The following is a 19,208-nucleotide window of genomic DNA, read 5'->3' as shown; positions in this document are numbered from 1 at the left end:
GCAAACACAATAAAAGCACCTAAGAATAATAGGTTACAAATTTAACAGTGCGCTAAATGTGCTACGATGCATCCCATAAAACCTACAAAAGCAGTAGACAAACATGTTAAAGCACGTAACTCTGTCGTCGTTAAATGTCACCGTATATTGCGTACTGAACCATTCTCAGGCATTAAAACTTTCCTACGAAGCACTGCAGCAGCAACACACAGATTGGCTGGTCTCCCCAGCAGAACCACCTTTGGCAAGCAGCAACGCTGCAGTGCATACTCTTTCCTCCGTTATGCCATTACATTTGAATCAAGCACCCACAATCACAGAAATGTGCCCTTCTACCAAGAACACACAGAACAATTGAAATGTGAAGTATACATGGTTCTCATTGTACCGTCAGTGAGGAATGCCATGATGTTCGTGTTGTTTGCATCCATCACCTTGATGACCTGGTCACTTATGCAGTGTAGTTATTCTGCAGTTCAGTAGCAGAGTAGCAGAGCCTTTTTCAAGGCTGCTGACTGTTTAAAGGCAACATTCTCTGATATAATACATTCTAGCATGCCATTAACAAAACAAGCATACAGTACTGCATCTGATGCAAATTGCCATGTTTTGCGTGTGGTACCTGTACCGAGAATTCAAGAAACAACTTCGTAAAGTGGAAGTGAGGGCAATTCTTCCTTTGGGAGGGGCTTTACCACAGTATACTTCGGAGTGTACTGCTCTGAACTCTTCGACAAGGAACAGCAGGGAAAGTTGTGGTGACTGAGCACACAATATTGTTGTTGTCCACTTCTCTACTCTTGAGTCCTGTCTGCACGTCTCGCCTCATTTTTGCATAATCAATATACACAATTGCTTCTAAAACTATGGTGTGCTGACAATTGTGCCACATTATTTTTATGAAGAATTGAGTCACAGTGTGCCATTATTTACATGGGCTACACGTAAGTTGCATGTGCACATTATATAGCAGCCATTTCTACGGAGACCTTTAGGTAATATTTAAGGATAGCCATTTTCAAATGAAAGGACCGTTCCTTCTGAGACATGACGTCAGTGGTCGTGATCAGGGATTGACAGGTGATAGGTGGTAATTAGTTCCTAATGAACAAAAAGTTAATTAATGAACTTTTAATATTCCAGTTTCAGTGGGGTCATAGTAATTGGAAAATTGCAAATGCAATCAAACTGAACCTAGGTAATGCTGTGAAGAAAATCTGAAGTGCTCAGGGAGTGCTTTCTCTTGGAGCTGAGTACGAGGGTGCAACCAGCCAAATGCACTCTCATCCCTCTGCAACCACCTAAACATGGGGCCACATTTCAGACTGCTTTGCAATGTTCAAAAACCACCAGCCAAAGATCCCATAAAGCTTTCTAGCTCACGAGAAAATGAAAATGAAACATTTCATGCATCTTTTCTCAGAGAAGAATGAAAATGCAGTACTGCAAACACAATTTGGTGCGCTGCTTGTCACTGCCTCATTCGTGCATCTCTGTCAGCGTGATGCCAAAGACAACATTTTATGAGAGCATTCAGGACATCTCAAGAGATGAGAGTATGGCATTATTAGAGTGATTTGTGCTTGGGTGTGTTTGCGCCTTGCTAGGCTCAGATTTTCAGCCTAAACACATGTGAACAAGCTAGTGAAATTAATCTCCCACTTAGTTGCCAAGGTCAGAGCAGTATTGAAAACTGGGCAATGCCAGATTGAGAAATAAATGCGAGATTTCCTAAACATGCAGAGATCCATGTTTCTGCCAGAGGCTGTCTTGCATGTCGGGCAGTATGAATGGTTGCACAGCCACGAAATATCAATAAATTGCTGCTCTATTTGGATCTGCTTTTTCATATGTTTAGTTCGCTGCTCACCTCAACAGTTGCACTGCTGATACCTGCTTGACCTCATGGTAACAAGCCAACATTTGTTGGCCATGTAATACACTGGATGTTTTCATGCCAACAAAGCCAATCAGGAATGGGCTTAGGAAGGCCCCATGGAAACAGTGAGCACTAATTTGTTTGTGCCACAAAATAAGTTACACATCCACCTTGAGTGAGTGTCTGTAATCACAGATAAGCATACATGCACACAAATAGAAACACCAATTAAATAATTACAATGCCGATATCACCAAAAAGGATCAACAGAACAAACAGTAGCAGCTGCTTGATCGCAGCATTAACCATACTGTGATTGGCTTGTGCGACCACAGACTGCCCTAACTGCTTGTGCATTTCCCTAGGGAAACATAGCTCTATTGCCATATAGTATTTTCGAAATATTGAAGAGTGCGTGCTTCCAAGTCTTGGGCCACAGGCATTCCACCTGGGGGGCACCCGTTGTCAACAAGCGAGACCTTTTATGCTCATCGGGTTGGGCTCACCATTCAAAATGCAAGAACTGCTTATGCGAATACTAGGCACCAGCCAAAAGGCAGGCAAAAAGAGCGTAATGGTGCCATTCATGCCAAATAGTTGCTAAAGATGAAATAATTTTTGAATGCAACATCAGGGACGTATTCTGCAATGACGTAAGATTTACCTAAGTGTAGGAGAAAGCTACAAGGAAATCCCAGAGGAGTTTCATGGAAAGACGTCACAGAAAGGGCATTGGCCATGGATTAGATCTTTAGACGTGGATGAATTTCTCAAACTGCAAAGCTTTCTTTCTGAGAAACCTCTTTCCTTTGTAGTCTGGGGTGCCTGACAATTTTTTTTCTTTTATGAATCCTCCTCCACCTTTCTGCAGAACCGATTTGCCATTCTGCAAGGATCCATTTATTTTTGCAATCTTCTGACCCATTTTATTCCTGGTATTCACAGCTCGGTGTAAAGGATGATGAGCAAAGAAGAATGGAAAAAGAAGTGAATCATTGCAGAATGCAACATCTGCATACAATATTACAATTCCTGATGACCTGCTGTGGGCTGTGCCCCTTTGGTGCTCAGCTTATCGGTGACAGCCTGCGGGCGTGCTTCCTTGACGTGGCCGATGGCCATGCCGAGAAGTCGAAGAAACTCGTTGACACTGAAGTGGTAGTTCGTGAACTTGGCATGTGCTCCAAGTGTTGGGTGGTGGCCCTAGCGAAAATCATGCGAAACAATGTAAAGGTTGGGGCCTTTGTGCTAGGTACAGACAAAACTGTCAGGGTTGATGGCTATTCTCGTAGCAAAAGCAGGAACATGGACACGAGACGGCCTGAATACATGCACACAGTGCTAACTTCCAACAACAATTTATTCTGAGAAACCAGCCACACTTGTACCATCCACCGAAACGTGCCACAAAAGCATGTGCACAAGTGTATAAAAAGTTTGGAGGCCTCTCAAGCTTTGCCTTTAAACGTGGAATGCGATAGCATTCAAAGACCCCTGACTGCTTCTCAGGCTTCCCGGCAACTGCAACCTGCAGCCTTCTTGGTCCCTTACTCTTTCTGATATACATTAATGACATGCCCAATCATGCATCATGCATGCGCATTTTCGTTGACGACTGCATTATCTATCATTCTATTAACACCTCCGATGACCACCTGATCCTGCAAAATGATCTTAACCAAATTATTAATTGTTGTGACACCTGGCTAATGACTATAAATTCATCAAAATGTAAAGTGATGTCCTTCACCCGCAAACGCACTAACTTGGACTATTCCTACTGTATTAAAAATGTCCCATTATCTCAGACCTCATCCTTTAAATATCTAGGCGTAAATATTTCAACAAACCTCTTCTGGACTTATCACATTACCACCATTAGTTCATGAACTTGGAATGTGCTCCAAGTGTTGGGTGGTGGCCCCAACACTTGGAGCACATTATTATCAAGTTTTCATCATTCAAAACAAGAGAAAAGATCCTGTCACCGAAAGGCCTACTAAAGGCCACAAAAGTATCGGTGGGAGAAGATTTGTGCAGGGCTACACCCCAATCTCGAAAGCAACTAATTGAATTCGGAAAAGCCAGCGGGCAATCATTTTCTTTGCGGACAAATAAATTAGTCATGAACAAAAAAACCTATGTGTATTCTTCTGTCACCGATACTATCTGCGAACTTCATTCTTCCGATTTCGCCGCTGAAGTAAATAACGATGCCACAAGTCTTAACAATCCTTTTTCTCATTCTGTATAGCTATCTTCGAGTCGACCTTGTCAAAATAGCGTGTCTGTTCTTTTCACTAATGTGCATAGCGTTTCCAACAAGCGAACAGCTTTAGCTTCAACTATCGATACTTGCTCCGCTGACGTCATTGTCCTTACTGAAACTTGGCTTTCCACGAAAATAAAGAACAGTGAAATATTCAAGTGTGAAAGTGCTTATAACATCTACAGGTGTGACCACGACATCCGGTCAAGAGGGGGCGTTTTGATTGCCATCAAAGATAGCCTAAATTCATCTGTTATTGACATTACATCACCCCCAGAATTAGTCTGCGTGCGCGTGAGCATTTCAGACTGTCCCTTTATATTTTGTGCATGTTATAGACCACCAAATTCGTCCTCTACATTTTGTGCAGATTTCCATGATGTCCTTAACAAACTGATTATTAGGTTTCCCAACTCTCCGTTATTCATTTTGGGGGACTTTAATTTTCCAGATATAGTATGGGAGAGTGACTGTTAATTTTAAACGTACTTCAGCCGAGTCCATTGAATTCTTAAATTTGTGCTTTGACTTGAACTTAACACAGCTGGTCCACAAACCAACCCGAGTCACTCCAACATCTTCTAACACGCTTGACCTAGTGCTGTCTACTACCCCCGACCTAGTTTCCTCCTTAACTTATCTTCCTGGGATAAGCGATCATTCATTGCTGCAGTTTGATTTAAAAACACGCTTTTCTTACACAAAGAAAGTTAAGACAATTCACGATTATTCCAAAGCTGATATTCCCGCAATTACGCAAGAAATGGAGCATTGTATGGATGTAGTCATGCCCGATTTCGACCAACGAACACTTGAGGAAAACTGGTCCCTTTATAAGTGCAAGCTTTTATTCCTAATTCGAAAATATGTTCCCCAACGAAAAGCACACTGTAATCCCCAGTCACCTTGGTTTACGGCCGCCTTGCGCTGTCTTCGGAACAAGAAAAAATGGTTATTTCGTTCCGCAAAAAACTCTAACAACCCGGTTCGTTGGCCCGAATATCACCGCATCAACGATGAATATTGTAGCGCCATTTCCCAAGCTAAGCAAACCTTTTTCAACATTACATTACCATCATACTTACATGTCAACCCACGTAAATTCTGGAATGTTGTTCGTGGTAATACACCAGCCACAATACAATTGTCCCAGTCTAACATCCCTGTTCAAAGTGATCAGTGTTGCACAATTTTTAATAATATCTTTGCTTCCTTTTTTCATGACGCTGCACCTATGCTTTTGCCACCTTCAACGAAAGTTTATGATACTCCAATGGATTCAATTCTTATAGACTGGGTGGGCATTAGAAAACTAATTGGTAATTTGAAAATATCTTCGTCGGCAGGTTCAGATGAAATTAATTCAAAAATACTCAAGCGTACCGAACTGTATTCATCAATTATTCTGTCTAAGATATTCCAACAATCATTACACTGCCCATCACTACCAAGCGACTGGAAGGTGGGGAAGGTGGTTCCTGTTCACAAATCAGGTAACACACATTGTCCCGAAAACTACCGTCCCATATCATTAACCAGCATTCCCTGTAAGATTCTGGAGCACATAATATATTCCCACATAGTTGATTTTCTTGAGACGAACTCTTTTTTTAACAACAGTCAGCATGGCTTTAAGAAATCCTTCTCCTGCGAAACGCAACTAGCTTGCTTTACTAACGACCTCTTTTCTAACACCGACTTACGATTTGACACCGATTACATCTTTATCGATTTTGCTAAAGCCTTCGATACCGTATCCCATAACCTACTAATCTATAAACTTAGTCTTCTTAACATTGACCCACTAGTACTGGACTAGATTAAAAACTTTCTTGCTAATAGAACACAATACGTAATCGCGAACAATTCGTCATCTGCGCCCTTTGCGGTAACGTCAGGAGTGCTGCAAGGGTCGGTTCTCAGTCCTCTGCTTTTTCTAATCTATATTAATGATCTTGCTTTCTGTGTGAAATTTTCAACTATTAGGCTTTTTGCTGATGACTGCGTTATATATCATAAAATTACTGACCTCAATGATTCTCGTAAACTTCAAGACGACATTAATAACGTTCTGTTATGGTGTAACAAGTGGTCTATGAAGCTTAACTTAAGCAAATGTAAATGCATGCGGGTATCACAGCGTACCAATACTACTAATCTGCATACATATTTCCCAAATAATAGCCCTCTCTCAGTTGTCTCGTCGTGCAAATACCTTGGACTAAACATCACCAGCAACCTTTCCTGGCACATGCATGTCGACATTATATGTAGCAATGCCAATCGCATGTTGGGCTATTTGCGCCGAAACTTCTCATCCGCACCATCGTCACTGAAACTAACACTCTACAAAACATTAGTTCGCTCCAAACTAGAATACGCATGCGCCATTTGGGACCCGGCTAACATTACACTCATAAACAGCATAGAAGCCATTCAAAATCGTGCAGCGCGTTTCATTTTATCAAACTACTCCCGACATGCTAGCGTTACCTCAATGAAGACAACACTTAACTTGCCAGAACTTTCTTTTCGTCGTAGATGCTTCCGCCTTTCGCTATTCCATAAAATCTACCACCACAACCCTTTGTTGAAAGAACAGCTTATCACCCAACCATCATACATATCATCTCGCTCTGATCACAGTTTCAAAGTTGGTGTGCCGTCTTCACGTACTAAACTTTGTAGTACAGTCAACGACCGATTTTTCGGACCCTCTAGGGAACGTAACAACATCCGAAAATTCAGGCAGTCCGAAAAAATGAATGCATGCAAAAACGCACTTTATTCGTCTTTTTTTCTCGGATCTAGAGGTAAAGGGCGAAGTACCAGGTTTCCGAAACCCTGCCAAAGCATCAGTGAAGTGGCTATAAAAAAACGCATTAAAAAACTCTATGCAGCCGACTGCCGGTTTATTATGTACATGTGCATCGTCGGGCAGCCGGTTTTATTGCTGCAGTGGCTTGAAGAACTTGTTGATTGTTGTTTGGACGGCGTTCCGGTTGCATGCGATCATATTCACCTCGATCTGAGCAAGGGTCATGTCAGCACTGTACACCGATGAAAGTCAACAGTGCTCGCATCAACTCGGTGCTTGTAGGCGGCGCAGGCATTGGCTCCTCATTTTCAACATCGGAGTCTTCTGAATCCCCCACAACCTGACTCCTTGCTCCATGCCGAACTCCTTGCTCACGTCAGCCTGCGATGGGCCACTCACGACTTGCTTAATAATGGCGGCTTTCTTCTCCATCATTGGGCTTCTTCGATTTCCCACTTCTGGCTACCCGCGGGCTGCCAGAGCCAGCCAGAGCGTCTTCGTTTTTCTCGGGTTGCTCCGCCCACCGCGCTACGCACTTCCGCCGGGCGTTCGTTTTGCTCGCGCTGGACGGTTCTGGCTACCCGCGGGCTGCCAGAACCTGCCAGGACGATTTTGGTCTGGCTGCTCTCTGGAAGTTCTCTGGCTAGCAGACGACTGAAAGAGGCGATGGGCGCTTGCCGCCATCTTTACGGGGACTTCGGGGATTGCAACGCGGGCGTTGAGGACTTAAATTTACCTCGCTCAGCCAACTGTCTACGGTCATCTTCGGATTTCCTTACTTCTAGCGTTATCTTTTTAGGTGCTAACGCTCCGTTCCGCATCGCGAAGCGGTGTGGTACGAGCCGTGGTGAACCGTTTGAAGCTTTTGTGTGTGTATGTGTGTGTCCCCTGATTGCTCCTTCGCGGCAGTGAACAGCGCGCCACACGCTCATGCGTGCATGTTATCTGCATCGTGTTCCACACAAGTTGTAGATGCTCATTCACACATTGCAGTACATTTTGGGTTCGTATTTCTCTGGTGGCGTTCCTTTTGACATATCTCGCGTATGTATATCTCTCCTTTCTCTGCAGCTAGCGAAGGCTTTGCAGCTAGCCCGTGTTCGCTCCGTCTCTGCGTCGTATGCTTCGGTGGCAGCTCGAAACCGATATGTGTTTGAACTGCAGGCCGTTGATCTAAGAATACACTAATTGCACATCGGTACATTTAGACACACGTACATTGGCTTACTGCTCTTATGATTGTGACTAATGTTGTTTTTCATGTGGAATGTTTTGCTGGTCACAGGCGACGTGCATTTTCACGCGCCAGCCGCGTCCCCAGCTCCTTAAATGAGAAGCACCATCAGCCGCAACAAACTTTCTGAAATCGAAGCCCAAGCAGGTCGGCGCGAAATTTTATGCGTATGAGACGTGCCCGATAACCGGCTTTTTCATGTCTTGTGATGAAACAACGCTAACTCATCAATGTCACCGGTGGTCGACGTGATCGCTGCGAGCAGGGATCCTCCAGCCATCGCTTTCGAGTATACAATCACGATTTCGCATGTTGTCATCCACCGCGTCGGCGTCGGAGGCCATCTGTTGCGCTGCGCAAGGCGAGGTTGGCCGAGTATGCGTCCTGCGCCGAGTCGCGCGAAAGTGATCGTATCCCTGAATGCAACTATATATTTTCAAGCTGGCAACGCATAAATGGGCCGACTACGCCAAGCGCGCGCCGGCCTCGCCGGGCGCTGCCATGCTGGTAGCATGTTTACATTTGGCCAGCTGTACCGGCGTTCGATTTTGTAAACTTCGGGCAGGTTCGGGTTGTCTTGGGATCCCAGCCCACGTGACTTCCTGTCAGAACCGGAACTAGCTGGCTGCCATCTGGCTGCAGCGGGCTGCCAGAACTCCGAAAATCGAAGAAGCCCAACGAACTGACGGTACTGCTTTCCGCGCTTCGATGCTATCGGCGAGGACGACGAAGACGGAGTTGGGGCCATCGAAGGCAAGTGAAATCCTCAAGTTGCGAACAGTGGAGTTCGCAGACGAGCGTCGAAGTACCTAGGCCTAGCGTCGCAGAGCGCACTTGACAACAGCACAACCACACACCACGCTAGCCAAAACGTGGCCTAGGGTGCTATTCTCGACACGCATGGCGGCTGCACGGCCGCCATTATCCGCCATGTTTACTCTCTGATTGGCTGTGGAGAGCTCACGTGCCTTAAAATTTGTGCCGGGAAATGGAAGTTTTGCGAAATGTCATTTTGCGTTTTCATCAAGATGACGAAACGTGACGTGGAGCAGCATTTTTTTGCTCCTTGGCAAATATATTGTGATGTTAGCGCTTCAAAAAGAATGTGAGCGGTAGCGTGCAGAAGCCAGTGCAATGCATCTGCAGTTGCGCGAATATGTGGTGGCGATCCAAGATATGCGCCATGCCAGCTTGCTGATTGGCTGAAGGAATATCTCATGAGGAGCGTCATGCACAGGAAGGGCTGTTTCGTAAACGTCATTTTGACGATGCGTGACATTGCGCTGGGCCGCCATTGCCGAGATTTTCCGCCATAATTTTTGCTGCGACGAGCCGCGCGAATTATGCTAATGGACAGCCATATGTAATGGCAGCCGAGAGGAATGCATATCGCCACATTTTCCCCGTCGTTTGGCACCACGAAAGTCTTTTGTTCATACCGCGTGCTCATAGTATTTGCATCGCTCTCGGGTGGTGTTGGCATTTGTGTTTGGGGCCATCATTTTTTAAAAGAACGCGTTTATACGAAATAATATTGGTTGAACATAGCAAACTTTCGGCAATGTTGTCCACTTTTCACTGCTGCATTTGTGTTGTAATTAAGATTAATGCCTTTTTGCACAATCAAAAGTTAGGACAACGGGCTCTTTCTAATTTATAAAAAGAAATGTACGCAAGGTGGCGCCTTGAAGTTTCCTCCCGCGGTGCGAGAACCAGTGAAATGAACAAGAGATGGCAGCACCGGCGCTTGCGTCGCACTAGTGGATATCTCTGGCGCGCGCAACGCTATCGGTGATATTCGGCCGTTTCTCCGCTAGCCGAGTCGGGCTGAGTCACTTGCGTTTCACAAGATAGCGATAACGTGGCCCAGAATGTGCGCGCATCACCACTGGTAGGTCGCTTATGTTGTCTCAAGCAAGAAAACAAGCGAGTTGGCGCCAACATGCGATGACTCGTTCCATTTTCCGGGGACACGCATCCTAGTTATTGAAGCAGACGACGTCTTGTACTCAGCAGACGACGAAAGCGAGAAGCGTTTTCGACCGAATAATCATATGCTTTGAGATAGCTGCTTTATTTTTACTGCGGAGGAAAACTGTTTTTCTTTACTGATAACGCTACATTCAGTGCCTTCATTTCAGTTTCTTAGGCAAAACGTCAAGTTAGCATCACGTTACGTAAGCAAAACTGGGCCACCAGCGCCATTTTGTTTGCGTCGCGCCTACGTAACGCACCGTAGAAAATGGCGGAATGTCCAGAATAGCGCCCCTACGCAAACAAATGAAATGGCGCCGCTCCGGAAACTCCGCCGGAGGCGGGAGTGGAAGTGCGGCGATGAACAGAGCCAGCGTGGCCAGACCAAATTGGTGTGTGACGGCTAGATTTGGCTACTTGTGGTTCAAAGCGGTGGTACGCTGCGGCTGCAAGTCGATTTTCTGCGCAAGGGCGCTGCGCGAGGAGCCAAAGGACCTTCCGTCGCGTCAAAAAGTCCGGAAAATTGGACGGCGGGGGGTTCGAGCGTCCGAAACTTCAGATGTCCTTAGACATTGATTCTATGGGGCTTGTGGCGGTGCCGCGAAGACGTCCGAAATATCAGGCATGTCCGAAAATTTGGGCGTCCGAAAATTCAGTCGTTGACTGTAATGCATTCATCCCTAGCACGAGCAATGATTGGAACCACCTTCCCGCCACCGTTGCAGCCATCCTGGATACCGACACCTTCAAAACTAGCCTTCATGAAACGCCACGTTGAATATGTCATTGTATATTGCACAAATGTTTTGTTATGTTCACTCACTCCTTTCTGCAATGCCTTCGGGCCTTGAAAGTATCTTAAGTAAATAAATAAATAAATAAATAAATCTGTGCCAGTGCTTCTTGATCACTGGGTTACCTGCGACGTAACCTTCGAAACTCACCTCCACTTATCCGCAAACTGGCATTTCAAACATTTGTTCGCCCTCGACTTGAGTTCGCCGCTCCAGTCTGGTCTCCCCACCAAAATTACTTAACATGCTGGAATCAATCCAAAATAGAGCCGCACGTTTCATTTCCCGGAATTATGACTACCGTTCTAGCGTAACTCAAATACAGATTCACCTTTCACTTCAGCTGCTAAGTAACCGTCGCGACATAGCCCTTTTGTCATTGTTTCATAAATATGCCCACCACACTAACAAACATTCCCTACACCTAGAAACGTCATCGCACACGTCGCCCAGATTACACAATCATCATAGCTTCAAGCGCATCTATGGTAAAACAGAAGCATTTAACTCGTCTGCAATACCATGTGCCATACGGCTCTGGAACAACCTCCCCGACAACATAGTTGTGGAAACTGACCGTGAAAAATTCAAGCACTCGCTCAACTCGCTTAACCCTTGTTAACCATTAATATCACACTCACCGTTCTGTGTTATTTTTTCTACCTTTTTCTTGCACTGTTATACGTTTGTTACAAACTTATAGAGTTCCTTTTTATTGTACTCATATGCAGCTTTATGTAGCTAATATGCTTCTCTGACTGTTAGGCTGTGCATTTGGGTGGTGTTTTCTTTTTGTTATTATTGTTACTAGATTGTATGTACTTGATTCTATGCCTACCTTACTCAATCCCCATGTAGGGGCCTTGTAAGGTATTTTACAAATAAAAATAAGATGTAACCGTAACGTTTACCAGGAAAAGCTGGCGGCGAACACTGTGCACAAAGGCAAGATTTCTGGTAGAAATGTGGCCTCTTGTGTGGGCCACGATGTGGCAGAAGCAAGCGCCATCTGGAGCTGTTCTAGGAACTAGGCATGCCGCTTTATAGCCTTTGAAAATTTGTGAACGGGGTTTGTGTTTTGAGTTTCCTCGCAATAGAATTATGTTTTCTTGTATAGTATACTGAAATTAAAATCCGATGCTATCATGTCTGTAGGTTGTGTGTAAGTCGTACTTTATAACTTTTCTGACATATTTTACCTTGAGAAATCGAAACAGTTTACTAACTTCCTTGTGATACATGGAAGGCTCGCATGGTTGAGTATCTGTGGTTCGAAAAGTTTTTTTCCAAAACAACGGTTGACGCTGGATGTGGGACGCCGAGGCCGGATGCTGACGCTGGATTTTCTGCGACACAGGGCATTTAATGCTATCGCGTTAAAACAAACAAGCAATAAAGAATAAGTTTGGCCAAATAATTGCCATGCCCCCTCACAAGTCCATGAGAAGCCTGCTGTGTAGACTAATTTTATACCTTCATTAAAACTTCTTTCTAGGCAAGTTGGTGCATACTTGATTTGAAAATTGTAACAGCGCTAACACATGCATGCACAACGTAACAAGGACGAGACACAAGCGCTTGTGTCTCGTCCTTGTTACCTTGTGGATACGTGGGTTAGCGCTGTTACAATTGTCAAATGATTTTATAAGCATGAATGCATGCTGCAAAAACACGAGTATGTTCAAATGAAAGCCAATGTATACCTTTTCAGCCAGTCTCCCAATCCCATGACCCCTTGAAAGGTAATACGTTCACCCTGGTACGCCACAGATTGGAAAATGCTTGTGAGGGCCCACGGTGGGTTTAATCTAGTTGTTCTTGGATCGATCCCAGGTTCTGGCACTGTGCAGTAAACCTCAAGTTCAGCTGGCTACCACACTCTCTGGTTCAAGAACGAGACTGCATTGTCTGCTAGGTGAACGAAAGAAGTTCCAACAGGGTGCATTGTTTGAATGTTCAACAGTGGTCTAAGCAACAGAGAAGCATTTTCAGTCACTGTGCTACCAAGTTACTGTTCCAGTATCTCATCTTTGCTTTTTAATAAGGATATATGCACATGCCCTCATCAATTTGCGCATCTCGCTCTTTTGTACCAGTGGTGTGTTTCCCAACCTTTAATGTGATTAACAGTCTTTGCCTACTTCAGCTGTTTTGAGCCTATCTATCTATCTAGCTTCCTATGCCGACCCAGTGTTCAAGTAGTCTACCTGTTGGGTCACTAGGAAGCGTTTGATTCTGTTGAAACCTCAGCAGTCATGCAGGCATTACGGAATCAGGGTGTAGACGAGCCGTATGTAAAAATACTGAAAGATATCTATAGCGGCTCCATAGCCACTGCAGTCCTCCATAAAGAAAGCAACCAAATCCCCATAAAGAAAGGGGTCAGGCAGGGAGATACGATCTCTCCAATGCTATTCACAGCGTGTTTACAAGAGGTATTTAGAGACCTGGATTGGGAAGAATTGGGGATAAAAGTTAATGGAGAATACCTTAGTAACTTGCGATTCGCTGATGATATTGCCTTGCTTAGTAACTCAGGGCACCAATTGCAATGCATGCTCACTGACCTGGAGAGGCAAAGCAGAAGAGTGGGTCTAAAAATTAATCTGCAGAAAACAAAAGTAATGTTTAACAGTCTCGGAACAGAACAGCAATTTACAATAGGTAGCGAGGCACTGGAAGTGGTAAGGGAATACATCTACTTAGGGCAGGTAGTGACGGCGGATCCGGATCATGAGACAGAAATAATCAGAAGAATAAGAACGACCTGGGGTGCATTTGGGAGGCATTCTCAGATCATGAACAGCAGGTTGCCATTATCCCTCAAGAGAAAAGTGTATAATAGCTGTGTCTTACCAGTACTCACGTACAGGGCAGAAACCTGGAGGCTTACGAAAAGGGTTCTACTCAAATTGAGGACAACGCGACGAGCTATGGAAAGAAGAATGATGGGCGTAACGTTAACAGATAAGAAAAGAGCAGATTGGGTGAGGGAACAAACGCGAGTTAATGACATCTTAGTTGAAATCAAGAAAAAGAAATGGGCATGGGCAGGACATGTAAGGAGGAGGGAAGATAACCGATGGTCATTAAGGGTTACGGACTGGACTCTAAGGGAGGGGAAGCATAGCAGGGGGCGGCAGAAAGTCAGGTGGGCAGATGAGATTAGGAAGTTTGCAGGGACCACATGGCCACAATTAGTACATGACCGGGGTTGTTGAAGAAGTATGGGAGAGGCCTTTGCCCTGCAGTGGGCTTAACCAGGCTGATGATGATGATGGGTCACTACGTATGTCCTTGTGGTCATGATGCTGTTGTGGTCGTTCTATTGTCCTCATTCCAGCTTCGTGATATGATTCTTGCCATGTCATCATCATCACACCTTTTTCCCTGACCCCAGTGGCCCAAGTTGTCTAATAGCTTGGGCCACTAGGTGTGCTTGTGGTCATTGCATCATCGTCATGCCATCATCATCATACAGTCGTCATGCATTTGCTGTCACAATGCCATGGTAATGCCTGTTGTGGTTGCTCAATTGCTGCCATTACAGCTTTGTGGTCTGACTTGTCATGTCGTCGTTGTCATCCCGCCTTTACTCTGACCCCTTGGGCCAAGTTGTTTAATAGCTTGAGCCGCTAGGTATGTGCTCACGACTGTGATGCTGTTGTGGTTGTGCTTGTTGCATCGTCGTCATCACAGCTTTGTCAGCTGACTCTGCTGTGCCGCCATCGTCACACTATCATCATCAACTGTTGTTGTGCATTCATTGTTACAACACCCTCGTGATGCCGTTATGGCTGTTACATTGCCATCATTCTAACTTTGCCATCTGGCTCTCGTCACACTGTTGTCGTCACACCATCATTGCCACACAGTTGTAGTCATACCATTGTCGTCATTGTAACTTTGCCATCTGACTCTCATCACATTGTTGCTGTCATGCCATCGTTACCACAGTTGTATTCATACCATCGTCATCATACCGCCTTCGTCGTTCTGCTGATGTCAATATTTTTTTCAGCATTCTATCGTAATTATACTGTCGTCATTCAGTTGTGACTATGCAGCCGTCGTCATGCTGTCGTGCTCATGCCTATGTCATCACCCTATCGCCATCTTACAGGGTTCATGATACAGTCGTAATCACGACATTGTCATCATATACTCATCGTCATCCCATTGTCCTCATACCATTGCCATGCCATTGTCATCATACAGTCGTCGGGATGAATTCATTGTCATACTGTTGTCAAGATGCTGTTGCATCTTGACAACATAGTCGTCGTTTCATAGTCGTCATTATAACTCCGACATCCCATCCTCATCATGCTGTCCTCGCCAGCCATCATTCTCATGCTGTTGTCATCACGCCGTCATTTTACCATCGTCATCACTTCAGTATGTCAATTGTCGTCATGCCTTTGTCGATCTATTGATGTCATTCCTTGGTCATCATTCTATTGTCATATGATTGTGATTATGCTGCCAATGTTATGCCATCGTCGTCATTGTGTCATCATCAGGCAGTCGCTATCATGGATCCATTGTCACATCATCATCACCATTCCAGCTTCGTCATACCATCGTTGTCATGCCATTATCATCATAAACTCATTGTCATCTCACTGTCTTCATGTCGTAGTTATACTATTGTCATCATTTAAGGATTGTCATATCATTGTCATCACGCCATAGTCATTGTACCACCTTTGTCATTCCATCGATGTCCTTCCTTCGTTGTCGTCAATGTGTCGACGTCATACAGTCGTCGTGCCGCCATGCTCATTGGTGACCTTTGCAAGTGAGTGCCATAGGCAAAGTGAGACATATTGGAGTACGTCCCATACAGCTGTAGCAGCAATACTCTCAGAATGATTACTACGCATGTTAAATAAACATGATTTCAGGAATAAGGTGTGTCGCTGCACTGCTCGAATGCTAATTGTGTTACTGTTGACAGTCATTGTGAGATCAGTTCTGCCATAATTTTTCAGATTGTGCACTCCCTATCACCGGTCCACTGCATGAAAAAAACATGGGCAACATGTGATTCCCTTTCTAGCATACATTTATGTCTCCCATGGGGGGGAAAAAGAATGACAGAACCCAGCAGCTCTGAGTCAATGACTGTGCTATGACCAGTTCCACTGCAATGAACCCAGCATTGAACCTAGGATATAAACAAACATTTACATAAGCGATGCTCGAGATTGGCCCACACTTGAGCACCACTGTGCACTGCTCAGTAACTGTTGTAGCTTTGTGCCCCTGCCGGCGGGTAAATTCATCATACCTGGCGGTTTTGGTTATTGATTTGGTGGAGTTTGTAATTATCCGAAATTTTAGACGAAGAAAAATGGGAAGAACTCTGGAGGAGTTTGGTCCATTTCTTGTCGTTGATTTGGGTAGCACCTGTTTAATTTCACCATTCCCTAGAGAACAGAGCCGTTGATTGATTTGATTGATTGATGATCGATGTTTAATGGCGCAAAGGCGAGGTATGGCCAAAGAGCGCCATGTCCTTGGTGATGTGTTCGCAGTGTAATTATGAGTTCTATGAAATCGGTGTGACGTGGCTGTAAAGGGGCCTTAAAAATAGTCACGCTAAAGTGCGTAGAATCTGTATAATAAGATTACGGCGATGACGTATGATGTGTGCTATGAACATTAAGATGCATTTAGGAAAAATAATACGATGTGTAAAAATATATCAGGTTATAAGATATGCTAGAGCACTACTGCCTCCTTAGAGCCCTTGAAACACAAGGGTCTGGAGGCATGTGCTGTACAGTACAACTATCGCAGCGGCATCCTCTAAAGAGGATGCCGCTGCGTCCTCAGCATCCTCAAGAAATTTTGTGGGGGTTGATTTTAAACCCATTTTCGTCTGCCCACTTAGATATCTTGTTCAATCCCTGCTGTACTTGTCTTTCGCACACTGCAAAACCTATTTGTATGTCATCTACGTAGACGAAATAAAATATAGCTGGTGGTAATGAAGCGCAGGGTGTGTTCATCTTAACTATAAAGAGGGTGCAGCTGAGCACACCTCCTTGGGGTACACTAGTTTCCTGTATAAATGGACGTGAAAGTACACTGCCGACTTTCACGCGGAATGTACGGTTGGACAAATAGCTTTCTATTAGGGCGAGCATATTGCCATGGATGCCCATTACCGACAAGTCTCTCAAGATTCCGTAGCGCCACGTTGTGTCGTACGCCTTCTCTATATCGAGGAATACGGATAGGAAATGTTTATGTAGAAAGGCGTCGCGAATATTTCCCTCAATGCGCACAAGGTGATCGGTTGTGGACTGCCCTTCTCTGAAGCCACACTGAAAGGGATCAAGCATTTGGTTTAATTCCAGGAAATGTATGAGTCGCCGATTAATCATTTTCTCAAACAGCTTACAAATGCAACTTGTGAGAGCTATCGGGCAGTAACTTGACGCCAATGAAGGATCTTTACCTTGCTTCAGAATGGGAATCACAATCACTTCTCTCCATGGAAGTGGAAGATATCCAGCAGCCCAGATAGTGTAGAAAAGTGCAAGTAAAGTCAGTTGTGTATCAGTGTGTATGTTCTTAATTATGTCGTACATAATTCTATCAGGTCCTGGTGCAGAGCTCTTGCATGTGATCAAGGCAGCTCTCAGCTCGGCGATACTAAAGTGACGGATGTAAGGCTCATTCTCTCGACTTTTTCTTGTGAATGGCTTACGTTCTTCTATTTGTTTATATTTGAGAAAAGATTGTGAATAATTGGTTGAACATGACACGCTCTAAAAATGCTCCTCAAGTGAATCTGCCTGGTCTTCCAGGGTATCACCTTGTGTGTTCACCAAAGGGAGGGAGTATGTTTGTCACCCTCTTATCCTATTAACCCTGTTCCAGACTTTGGCCTCATCTGTATACGAGTTGATACCTGATAAAAACTTCTGCCAACTCTCTCTTCTGGCCTGTCAGCGGGTTTGCTTGCCTTGGGATTTTACTTTTTTAAAGTTGATAAGATTCTCCGCAGTGGGGGAGGCGCGTAGCAACCCTCCCACTTTGTTTTGTTTCTTATGAGCGATCCTACAATCGCCGTTCCACCACGGGACACGCCGTTTACATGACAAGCCATCTACTTCTGATATGCATTTAGATGCAGCATCTATAACGAAGGCTGTAAAATACTGCACAGCAGCATCAATTCCTAAAGAAGACATGTCATTCCATGAGATACTAGTGAGAGTTTGGAACTTCTCCCAGTCGGCTGTATCGATCTTCCACATACGAGCCTGTGGTAGATATTCGTTTTCTTTATATGTTCTCAGCAGTATAGGGAAGTGGTCACTCCCGTAAGAATTGCTGGTAACTTCCCATTCAAGTTCAGGCAGTATAGACGGTGAAACTATGCTGAGGTCAATTGAAAAAAATGTTCTGTTTGCAAGAGAATAATATGTGGGTTCCTTATTATTCAGAAGACAAGCACCAGTAGAGAAAAGGAACTGTTCAACAAGACGACCTCGCGCATCTATTCGAGAGTCGCCCTACAGGCAGTTGTGCACATTGAAATCCCCAAGAACAACATAAGGTTCTGGCAATTCATCTATGAAGGACTGACATTCATGTTTGCTTAGTTTGTAGTGTGGGGGTATATAAAGCGAGCAAATAGTGATAAGTTTGTTTAGCAAAACAATATGGCCCACCACTGCTTCGAGGGCCGTTTGTAACTGTAAACATTGATAAACTATGCTTTTTTGAATTACAATTGCAACACCGCCCGATGATGCGATTGCATCATCACGATCTTTGCGAAACGTTACATGCGGTCGGAGAAAGTTTGTGTGTTGTGGTTTTAGGTGTGTTTCCTGTACACACAGCACTTTTGGATTGTGTTTTTGGATAAGCTCTTGCACATCATCAAGGTTTCTAAGAAGACCTCTGACGTTTCATTGAATTATTTGTGTATCCATATTGGAAGTAAATAGGTGCAGTGTGTATGGAAACGGAAGTTATGCGTTAGATTACAAAGCTTTTTCGAGGCCCTGTAATCGGGGTTTTGCCCTTTCTGAAGCGTTCGAGGGAGCCTCGCCGCTCCTTAGGTGTTTGGTGCGCCTTGAGGACAGGTGTAGTGTCCATTGCCTCTAGTGAGGCTCCGGACACATGCTCTTGCGAGCAAGAAGTTACCAGAGAGAGTCCCGCCTTGGAGGGCAAGACCCCTGCGCTCACCAGCCCGGGGTCGATGGGGCTCCCTG

At 44.7% G+C, this 19,208-nt stretch overlaps 1 protein-coding gene across 6 annotated transcripts in view; it reads right to left on the bottom strand.

The window, feature by feature from the left end:
* LOC142558245 (EGF domain-specific O-linked N-acetylglucosamine transferase-like) overlaps positions 1–19,208 on the bottom strand; it is a 283,563-nt gene that overhangs the window by 97,907 nt on the left and 166,448 nt on the right. For 4 of the 6 annotated variants that reach the window (XM_075670400.1, XM_075670402.1, XM_075670399.1 and 1 more), the window contains one exon: positions 2,477–3,082. The exons of the other annotated variants lie outside the window; for them this stretch is intronic. In XM_075670400.1, the coding sequence (XP_075526515.1) occupies positions 2,903–3,082 (180 nt within the window). In that variant the 3' untranslated portion in view covers positions 2,477–2,902. Of the gene's footprint in view, positions 1–2,476; positions 3,083–19,208 lie in introns of those variants that run through there. 6 annotated transcript variants of the gene reach the window in all.

Source organism: Dermacentor variabilis, chromosome 9 (genome assembly GCF_050947875.1).
Source record: "Dermacentor variabilis isolate Ectoservices chromosome 9, ASM5094787v1, whole genome shotgun sequence".
NCBI classification, from domain to species: domain Eukaryota; kingdom Metazoa; phylum Arthropoda; class Arachnida; order Ixodida; family Ixodidae; genus Dermacentor; species Dermacentor variabilis.
The sequence above is the reverse complement of the archived record's forward strand: the minus strand, read 5'-3'. Positions and strand labels throughout refer to the sequence as shown.